Source organism: Bombina bombina, chromosome 1 (assembly GCF_027579735.1).
Source record: "Bombina bombina isolate aBomBom1 chromosome 1, aBomBom1.pri, whole genome shotgun sequence".
In the NCBI taxonomy this organism is placed as follows: Eukaryota; Metazoa; Chordata; class Amphibia; order Anura; family Bombinatoridae; genus Bombina; species Bombina bombina.
This window is the reverse complement of record NC_069499.1, coordinates 1,374,755,438-1,374,766,880: the sequence shown is the minus strand read 5'-3', so window position 1 is coordinate 1,374,766,880 and position 11,443 is coordinate 1,374,755,438. Positions and strand designations below refer to the sequence as shown.

The following is an 11,443-nucleotide window of genomic DNA, read 5'->3' as shown; positions in this document are numbered from 1 at the left end:
TGATTCATGGAACAAATAAACTGCCCCTTTAAGTCACCATGTGAAAGCAAAGCGTGCTGTTAGGTTTCTGTAGCTGTTATAAATTTAAAAATTTAATATATATATATATATATATATATATATATATATATAGTTACTGAATTGGATATTTTATGCACGTCTTTGTTCATTTTCTCTTTTGTATTTGCAGGCTCCAGGAATAAAGGACCCTGTGAATCTGAAAAGCCCTAAAAAAAAAGAAAGCAACAAGTGTTCTTTGGTTTAAGGTTGTCACTGATATGGATGCAGAGCCCCCTCTTGCCACAGAGGAGCGCTAGAGCATTGCTAGCCCAGTGAATCAGGGTGGCACCAATTGGACAATTTCCATTAAAGAGACAACGGACCATCCCTGCAAGGTGTAACAGAGAATGGAGTCCAACCTATATGTCATTCCCTGCTCTCATTCCCCTTCCCAGGATTTTCTTAGAAAGAAAACTTGATCCCTGCTCAAAATTGTAAACCCTCATAGTTATATGAACCTCTGTTAGAATGCAACTCAGAATAAAAGGGCTGCAGGGTTGAAGTATATGGAGACTTATTAGGAAGAGGGCAGACTTGAACAGAGATGTAAAGTTGTAGGGGAATGTAAAAGTAGGTGACAAGTCTAAAAATGTTATGGAGCAGCAATATGTTTGATAGTATAAGGAGAAAGTAATATAATAAGCTGGCATGAAGACACTAAGATAGTATAGAATCTGCTAAATGCAGCTGATGGTGTTACATATATAAAGCCATAACCTAATATCAGTATTAATTCAGTTATGTGTGATATTGTAAAGAGGTTAATTGTGCTTTTTAGAACTGATGCAGACAACTGACCACATTCCAAAGTGGGCAGAATATGGTCTGACTGGCTGCTGGTTGTGTAACTAATTGTTAGTTTATAGGGAGATCAGATTGTTTGACTAAGACAGTGATCCTATTTGTCCTAAGTCAGGTATAAGAAGATAAAAAGAATGTGTAAATGCATAAATCAGTTTGCCTTATGATATGTGTAAGATGGTAAAATTACTGTGAAGGCACTTTAATGAGTAAAGGAGGAGGGTTTTCGTTTTATAGACAGATACACTAATGCTTATAACAGTTGTTTACTGTAGTATAATAAATATTTCTATTTTTACATGTTAAAAACTACCATGACAATATGATGTTGCGCAAACGAATAAAGTTTGTTAAAGTGAAAGTAAACTTTGAGCGTACTCGCTCAAGTCATAGGATAGAATTTTAAAAATTAGTAAGACTTTCATTCATCAAATTGGTAATATATCCGGATCTTCTACGATTAGTGGATTGCAGATTCGTCATCTGTCAATCAATTGAGGACTATGGCGGGCGGAGGAACAGTGCTTACCGTTCTAGCATTAAAAGCTAAAAATCTCAGAAAATCTGGATATATTACCAATTTGATGAAAGTATCACTAATTTTTTTAAATTCTATCCTATGACTTGAGCGAGTACGCTCAAGTTTACATTCACTTTAAGAATGAATATAACTGTGTACAAAACAAAGGAGGGGTAGTATCTGAGCCAATTTAAATGGGCTGCTGCTACTAAAACTAGTAGCACACTTTGTACAATGCAGAGTTCTACTAGGTGGTACACAAACTCCGTTTCTATTGGATCACTGCTTGTGTGGATAAAACAATTTGTTAACATTTTAAGAGCCAAATTCCCATGGAGATTTCCCCAATTTTGTTCTATAAAATAAAATTTTCTAACTTTTTTTTTTTTTTTTTAATTCTCGTCTTCTTTGTGATTTATTTTCTTTCATGTTCAAGAGTTCGGAGTATATATGTATATTTACTTTGTGATTGGCTGATGGCTGTCACATGAGGCAGGGGGGAAGAAAAATCTAACTAGTTTTTGTAATTGGTCAGAAAAAAATTTACTATTCATTTTTTAATTATGGAATTCTATTGTATTAACTTGAATTTTAGTGAAGCAATCTATATCGAACACTCAATACATTCATTTAGTCATTCAAAATATTACAACCTTCACTTTTTAATTAACATCTCCAAATGACAGATCATAGGCTACTTCAACCAATAAGGATTTATGATAATATATATATATAGGTATACATATCAGTAATCTTAACAGAAAATGTTGCCAGCGAGGTGGCATTATGAAGTAGCTGGGTGGGGGCAGTGTAATATTTTCTAATATTAAATAATTTCCTGCTATCCAAAGTACAAATTAATTTCACAATTCAACATAAATGTATTTAATGATAATCTGTGCAAGAAAATTGAACATTTTTAATATTAGTGAATGTCAATTTTGATGCTAAAGTGCCCAGTTTTTAAAAATTCGATTAAAAACAGGGGCACTTTAATTCATCAAAATTTACATTTCACTCCTGTTGTGAAAAAAAACTTACCTTTTAATCTTGACAGCAGCTCCAGCTTCCTCCGGTCGTTGCAAGCCATTTCTGACGTCAGAAATTATGGATAGGTCATCCTCCAATCACGGCTCCCCCCCCCCAGGGGAATCAGTGTCTGATTCAATGCCATGATTGGAGGAAGCCGGATTCCTCATTTTAGACCCAGGAACAGGCTTTGTGACTGGTGGAGGAAGCTGGAGCGGCTGTCAAGTTTAAAAGGTAAGTTTTTTTTTTTTTCTCAACAGGAGTGAAATGTAAATTTTGCTGAATTAAAGTGCCCCTGTTTTTAATCAAATTTTTTAAAACCCGGCACTTTAGCATCAAAATTGACATTCACTTTAATATTAGCTAAAAATTTTAGCCGGGTGTTCAGTAAAATCAGGTGGGTGGTGCAAACGCTAAAAACGTTTTGCGGAGAACACTGAATATATACAGAATAAATATAAATATAAATATATATATATATATATATATATATATACTCACACATATATATATTTATAGGAATATCTATTTATAAATACTTAGAACATGTTCCCTTATGTGAAGAACATTGTAATGTGAAATATTTACAGTAAATACACAGTATTACACTTTATTAAATAGGAATATTGCCTAAATATGATTTTACATGTTTTCAGCTACTTGACTGCAAAGGGCTCCAATGCATATATATATATATATATATATATATATATATATATATATATGTCTACATGAGTACAAATATGTATGTATGTGTTTACATGCATATACATATGTCTGTAAATACAGATGTACACCAGGGTTCGACATACCCAGGAGCCAGGGAGCCAATGTCTCCTAGAGTTTTACCCCTGGCTCCTAACTATTTGGGTTAGTCTCCATATACCACTGCCTGGCTCCTAAAAATGTTTGTCCCCCTATGTACACACAAACACACACACACTTATATATATATATATATATACACTCACTGGCCACTTTATTAGGTACACCTGTTCAATTGCTTGGTAACACAAATTGCTAATCATCCAATCACATGGCAGCAACTCAATGCATTCTAGACGTGATTAAGATGACTTGCCGTCCCCTGCAGATCTGCAGCCAATCGGCCGCTAGCAGGAGGTGTCAATCAACCCGATCGTATTTGATCGGGTTGATTTCTGTCCGCGGCCTCAGAGCAGGCGGACAAGTTTTGGAGCAGCGGTCTTGATAAATCGGCTCCTATGACACAAACAAAAGTAAAAGTTATTCCATTCCAACAGAACAGACCACTGCACTCACCGGATTTAGCAAGGTTAAAACGTCACCTTTATTCAAGTACAACATTTTAAACCCAAACGTTTTGGTACCTGCTGGCACCTTGTTCACTGGGACATCAAGTGCAAAAAAATGTGTAATCGATTACACATTTATTTGCACCAGAGATGTCATATCTTTGAGCCCTTTATAACTTTTTTTTATGCAATATTTTTATTATTTTTTTTTATCAGAGTGTTTTATGAGTTTAACTGTATTGGTAAATGTATTTTTTATGTGTTCTGCGCAACATTTTTGTTTCGTGTAACAGTTAACCAGAGCTCTAAAGTCACGCTGCCCTGACACGCATTAAATTCAATTGTACTCAAGCGAACGAGTTTACTTTCAAAACACATGCTACCTCTGACGTGTGCAAGGAGCTGCAATAAACCCCTTTTTTGCTTGCGCTGAACAGTTAGCGTGGCACTCGTAATCTAGCTTTTAAAGTAATGTTAAACGATACATAAAATACAATGGGGTCATTTTATTAAATGTCGAGCTGACATGTTTCGCTGTAGCGAATCATGTCCACCCGACATCGCTAAATGTCGACAGCATACGCTGTCTGCATTTAACATTGCACAAGCATTTCTTGTGAAATGCTTGTGCAATGCCGTCCCCTGCACATTCGCGGCCAATCAGCCACTAGCAGGGGGTGTCTATCATCCTGATCAGATCGGGATGATTGCAATCCGCTACACAAGTTAACTTATGTTTCCGGCAAGCTGGAAACTTCTGGCGGAGAAAGCAGCATCCGCTGTTTATTAAATCTCCCCCAATGCCTGTTGCTTTAAGCATAATTGTTTTGTTTGTATATAGGAAACATAATGGCGCTACAAAAATCCCTCACACTTTTTCATGATTCCTTAGTCCTACATATGGCCTAGGAAAAGGATAAAATAAGGGTAAAAAGGATTAACAAAGTGCAAACTGGTACGGCCGCTAACTGTTATGGAAAAACAAGGGCGGGTCTTGTGGGCTCCAATCTGAAAGAAATTAAATAATCAGGTAAGTAAGCATCAATTTTATTTTTATGTCAGTCCAGGTGCATCCATTGTAGTTTCAACTTGATACCAATAAGTTTCTCCATAGCCTCAAATTGATGGTAAACTTTACATGTTTTCAAATCAGGTCCAGAATGTAAGCAATATTTTAGACAGACTTTAATTGATCGCTCCTAATGAAGATGCCCTGTAACTCAGGGCTGATTGTATAACATTTGCCAGTCTAGACGTGGTTTTTCAGGACACTCGCAGGGGCAGCCCTCATAGAATTCTATTAAAAAAAGGGTCTGTCCCTGCAAGTGGCAAGATGTCTCCCATAGAAATAATATGAGCTCTTTGTTAGGTAAAAGTTTGCAATTGAAACAAAGTACAGACCCCAGCTTATATTTAAACTTTAATATTCCGCCTAATACAAATCAAAATATGCTGTTTTCAGTGCACTGTGCCTTAAAGGGACACTGAACCCAAATGTTTTCTTTTGTGATTCAGATAGAGCATGACATTTTAAGCAACTTTCTAATTTACTCCTATTATCAATTTTTCTTCATTCTCTTGGTATCTTTATTTGAAATGCAAGTTTAGATGCCAGCCCATTTTTGGAGAACAACCTGGGTTGTTCTTGCTGATTGGTGGATAAATTCATCCACCAATAAAAAAGTGCTGTCCAGAGGTCTGAACTAAAAAAAAAAGTTTAGAAGCCTTCTTTTTTAAATAAAGATAGCAAGAGAACGAAGAAAAAATTATAATAGGAGTAAATTAGAAAGTTGCTTAAAATTTCATGCCGTATCTGAATCACAAAAGAAAAAATTTGGGTTCAGTGTCCCTTTAAATTCACTGTTATTAAACCTTCCATTAGGGGGATTCTAATTAAAGAAAAATCAAAGCTCACTAAACTAGCCAATAAAACTATAGATTAGCTTCAGACTGAGATTCAATTGCTAGAAACAGAACACAAGCAAACCCAATCCGCTACCACATTTAAACTACTTCAGACAAAGAGAAAAGTCCAAGCGAAAATTTTAAATGACTCGGTTATAAGAGCCATCCAAAGACTAAAGACCAATTACTTTATGTACTCAAATAAGCCAGATAAATATTTAGCCAACAAATGAAAAGAGCGAACAAAAACACACTCCATTCCCGCCATACAACAACCTGAAGGGTCAAAGACATCAAACCCACAGGAGATTTCGGATATCTTTGCAACCTACTATGAAACAATATATGACGTTCAGAAAGTTCAATGCTCTACTCAAACACGACTTATTGACATAATTTCTACAGCAAGCCAAGCTTAGGGTCATTAGTCCCTCAGATAGGGACACTTTAAATGAAGAAATTACCACTCAGGAAATAGTTAATGCTATAAAAGAACTTAAAATGGGTAAAGCAGCGGGTCCAGATGGACTGCCTAGCGAATATTACAAACTTTTCAAAAATACATTAATCCCACATCTCAGAAAGTTGCAACAATGTAATGCAAGGGGTAGAGTTACCAGTAGACATACTCAGAGCTAAAATAGTAGTTATCCCCAAACCAGGGAAAGATCCAACACTGTGTCAGAGTTATAGACTGATTTCCCTTATTAATCAAGACATAAAAATTCTCACAAAAATACTAGCCAATAGACTTAAGAAGATACTTCCAGACATAATACACCCAGACCAGGTGGGTTTCATACAGGAGAGGGAAGCCCCGGATAACATATGTAGGACAATAAACCTGAATTCTTGACGACCACTGAAACGCCTTCTCTGCTCCTATCGTTGGATGCGGAGAAGGCGTTTGATCAAGTAGACTGGTCATACATGTTTGAGGTCCTCTCTAAAATGGGCTTTGAGGGAGCCTTTATGCAGGCGGTTAAGGGAATATATTCTACACCTATGGCCATGATTAGCGCAGCGGGTTATCAATCGAGATCTATAAAAATTTTGAACGGAACCAGACAGGGCTGCCCCTTATCCCCACTCCTGTTTGCATTGTGCATCGAGCCGCTAGCCTCCCGTATTAGACGTTCAGAAGATATTAGAGGAGTCAGAATAGGAAAATCTGAATATAAGTTATCGCTTTTCGCGGATGATATATTACTGACACTGACCAAACCTCTAGACTCTTTAACACATCTATACCAGATCCTGCAAGAGTTTTCAAAAATATCAGGGTATAAGGTCAATTTGGATAAATGCGAAGCTTTATCACTATCACTCCCCCCCATACAAAAAAACTCATAGAGATTAATTTTAATATTACATGGGTGAAAAATTCTATTTCATATCTGGGAACCAAAATATCAGATTCATATGATAAGCTATATAAATTAAATTATATCCCATTATATAAGACTATAAGAAAAGATATCAGGAAATGGAGAGGAGGCGGCTTCTCCTGGTATGGCCGTCTGTCAATTATTAAAATGAATATATTTCCCAGGATATTATATCTATTTCGAGCCTTACCGATTAAAATATCCCCTCTAGAGTCGCAGAAACTACAATCTGACCTCCACTCCTTCCTAAGAGGAGATAGGAAAGCAAGAATAGCCTCACAGATTCTTGCCCAACACAGCATCCTAGACACAATCTCTATATGGAAAATAGCTACTAAAACCCAGAATCTCATGCTAACAAACACATGGGTTAAACCACTAAGGCTCCTTTTATCGAAAGAGACTCAGGGACCATTGGGGAAATGGACAAACAAGGGATTTTACAGGGTAGCAGACTTAATGCCGAAAGGACACTTAATACTGTTCAATCAACTACAGGAAAATCTTCAACCATATAAATTACATTGGTACATTTACTTACAAATTTCATCAGCCCTAAGTAGATTGCACACCATAAAAAACAACCAAGAACTAACCTAGAGAGAATGTGCTGGTCACCTGACAGGGAAAAAACACACAATTTCTAAACTATATATAGATATCCAAGAAAGCAAATTTAAAATTAAATTCAATTTAATGATAAAATGGGAAACAGATTTGGGGTTTACTCTCCCGAGAGAGGACTGGAATCAAATTTTGCATGACTCATGTAGGGGTTTAATTAGAGCTGACCTCAGAGAAAACACCATTAAAACTTCATTTAGGTGGCACTTGACCCCGACAAGAACATCTTACTTTTCATCCGGCAAATCCAGGCTTTGTTATAGGGGTTGTGGAGAACAGGGCTCATATATCCACATGTGGTGGAGCTGTCCTATAATAAAAAACACATGGAACCAATTAATTGATTTATTAAGTAACTTACTTGATGAACACATTTCATTAACAATGTCTCAGGCACTTTTGAACAGGGGGTTCACTCAATTTAACCCGGTAATTAACAAACTCATTAAAATATTATGCACTGCAACCAGGACCTGTATAGCGAGGTATTGGAAGGTTGGGGCTCCTGCATGGAGAGAGGTAATAGATAAGATTCAAGACATTTATATAATGTCAGAGGGGACAGCCCGGATACAGGGTAATTCTGACCAGCTTCAGAAAATCTGGTATTATTGGATCCTAAAAAGCAATTCAAGACCAGAATGACAACAAAGGATGATAAAAAGAAGTAGCATGGTACTCTAATATAGAATAAACGGGCTGACGCTTTGGATAGAATGCTAGAAACATACTGTTGCTATCCAAGAGACCCGACGGATGTAAATTATTAGATACTGTAGATGGAAAATCATTCAACACTGCCCACAACATTAATCTATGTTGAAAAACTAAAAATAAAGATCAAGCTGCACTGTGCCCCCTTTCTCTTAATTCCTGCCTTCACTGTTGAATCCTCTACGATCACTTCCAAATTGGTGTCCTAACATGGCTTCCTAACTCCCCCCACCGTGACGTATTCACCTTCTTTTTCAAACCAGCAGCCAATGATAGCCCATTCCTCGGACTGCAATCCAAGCGCGTTCACGGCCGTTAGCGCATGCACGATACACTAGGAACACTAAAAGCGGAACCATAATAAGCCAATTTTCCGTTCCGCTTATATTAGGCATAGTACTCTGAAACAAATTGGCTTATTATGGTTCCACTTTTAATGTTCCTAGTGTATAGCGCATGCGCTAACGGCCGTGAATGCTATTTGCATTGAAGTAGGAGAGATGGGATATCCCTGGCAGCAAGTTTGAAGAAGAAGCTCTATACGTCACGGTGGGGGGAGTTAAGCAGCCCTATTAGGACAACAATTTGGAAGTGATTGTAGAGGATTCAACAGTGAAGGCAGGAAGTAAGAGAAAGGGGGCACGTTGCAGCTTGATCTTTATTTTTAGTTTTTCAACATAGATTAATGTTGTGGGCAGTGTTGAATGTCCCTTTAAATAAGTTTATTAAGTTAAATGCAGTTACACAAAAGATAGAAAATAATCCTAAGGCAGCAGTTGGAATTTACAAAAGGTTATTTAGTCAGATTCAACACTTCTGGGTTAATTGACAGTGATAGATAAATACATATGGAGGTCGCAGTGTTAGAGTGACTTTTCTGTTAAATAAGAAATAATATGCTGAAATTCTCTATCATGACTATTAGAAAAGAGTTAAGAAAATTTGATTTGATAATTCTGTATTGCTATACCTGTGACTTACCATATTACTGAATTAAAAGATCTGTCTAATGTATATGAAAACTTGGGACTATTGAAAGTTTTATCTATATGTGCCTTTTGGAATACAATAAAATACTTTTACCATAAATTCACTGTTATTTTTGTATGCATAGGTTTTCCTTTCAGAGTAATGAATGTTTTCAGTATTTTTGGTAAAAGCTCGCCACCTGTGAGATCTGTAGGGTGGAAATATTTACACTGGGATTTAGGAGAAAATTTGATTAAAAACAGGGGCACTTTAATTCATCAAAATTTACATTTCACTCCTGTTGTGAAAAAAAAAAAACTTACCTTTTAAACTTGACAGCAGCTTCAGCTTCCTCCGATCGTTGCAAGCCATTTCTGACGCCAGAAATGATGGATAGGTCATCCTCCAATCACGGCTTCACCCCGGGGGAATCATTGTCTAATTAAACGCCGTGATTGGAGGAAGCCGGATTCCTCATTTTAGACCCAGGAAGAGGCTTTGCGATGGGTGGAGGAAGCTGGAGCTGCTGTCAAGTTTAAAAGGTAAGTTTTTTTTCACAACAGAAGTGAAATGTAAATTTTGATGAATTAAAGTGCCCCTGCTTTTAATCGAATTTTTAAAAAACGGGCAGTTTAGCATCAAAATTGGCATTCACTTTAAATTACAATTTACGATTTGCATATGTAATAAAATTTATTCCTGTGTAATTTACATACAACTTTTAAGTTTTTGTTTTGATGAAATATGATTTTTGATAACCAATTTTGTTATGATTTTTAATGCACCTTAACAATACAATTTTTTACTTTAAGGGATACTAAACTGAAATGTTTTCTTTCTTGATTCAGATAGAGCATGCAGTTTTAAGCAACTTTCTAATTTACTCCTACTATCAATTTTTCTTTGTTCTCTTGCTATCTTTATTTAAAAAACAGGGATTTAAAGCTTCGGAGCCAGCCCAATTTAGGTTCAGAACCCTGGATAGTGATTGTTTATTGGTGGCTACATTTAGCAAACCAATAAACAAGCATAAACCCAGGTTCTCAACCAAAAATGGGCCGGCTCTTAAACTTTCCATTCCTGCTTTTTAAATAAAGATAGCAAGAGAACGAAGAAAATTGAGAATAGGAGTGCATTAGAAAGTTGCTTAAAATTGCATGCTCTATCTGAATCATGAAAGAAACAAATTGAGTTTAGTGTCCCTTTTAATATTTATGTGTGAATAGTTCAATTATTCGTTTTGCATGATTGTTTAAATCACAAATTTAATTGCGCCGTTTTGTAATGTATGCTCTATCTCCTTGCCATATGAAAATGCAGTATACGCCTATTAGCAAGACACCCTGTTTTCGGGGTAAAAAGTGGCTTTATATAATTCCACCAGGAAAATAGGTCTGCCAAGCATTTTTATAGAATCTCACCAGCCCAGAGACCTTTTTAGAATTGGGGCCTTACTTTTTAATCTAGCCGTGACATTCTAATCCCCCGTGCTCCGGCCACCCACTTCAAAACGCATATCTTTTGTGAGCTGTTTGAACTGTTCTCCAATTGGCACTCTAACTACAAAAAAAAAGTGCCGTACGGCTAGAGCACCGATTGGAGAACAGTTCAAAGTAGTAGTTAACAAAAAAAAAATTTTGAAGTGGGCGACTGGAGCGCTGGGTACTATTATAATAATGCAATGGCTAAATTAAAAAGTAAGTTACAGCGCATCCTTATTAGAAGTGATCAAAGTCCTTATAAAATATAATTATATTAGTTTACCACTATAAAGTATAATGTTAAACTTACATTCTGCATATTTGAATATTATTTTAACACTGATTTTGGTATTGTGTATGTTATAAACAGTCTTATTTAAAACAAAATGTTTGAAGATGAATTTTTATATATATATATATATATATATATATATATATATATATATATATACACATACATAAGTTGAATTTTATTAAAAAAAAGTACTCCTTAAGAAAGTGCATGTAAACATAAATACTGGACACAAGTTTTGTAATATTTTACCTTTATAGGAGCACCCAGAACGCATTCAGTATAACAAATAACATTAACAAGTGCTTATAGTGCGGTACAGCCCCCCTACCGCATTGGGGCGCTCTAAACATCACGATAACCGGAAACTAAAGCTGACACTCTAA

General features: G+C 36.1%; 1 protein-coding gene across 1 annotated transcript in view; it reads left to right on the top strand.

Annotated features, from left to right (window-relative positions):
- RAB13 (RAB13, member RAS oncogene family) overlaps window positions 1–1,777 on the top strand; it is a 59,365-nt gene extending 57,588 nt beyond the window's left edge. Inside the window, exon 8 of the mRNA XM_053704432.1 lies at window positions 191–1,777. Coding sequence (XP_053560407.1) covers window positions 191–265 — 75 coding nt within the window. The 3' untranslated portion in view covers window positions 266–1,777. The remainder of the gene's footprint in view (window positions 1–190) is intronic.
- The last annotated feature ends 9,666 nt before the right edge of the window (window positions 1,778–11,443 follow it).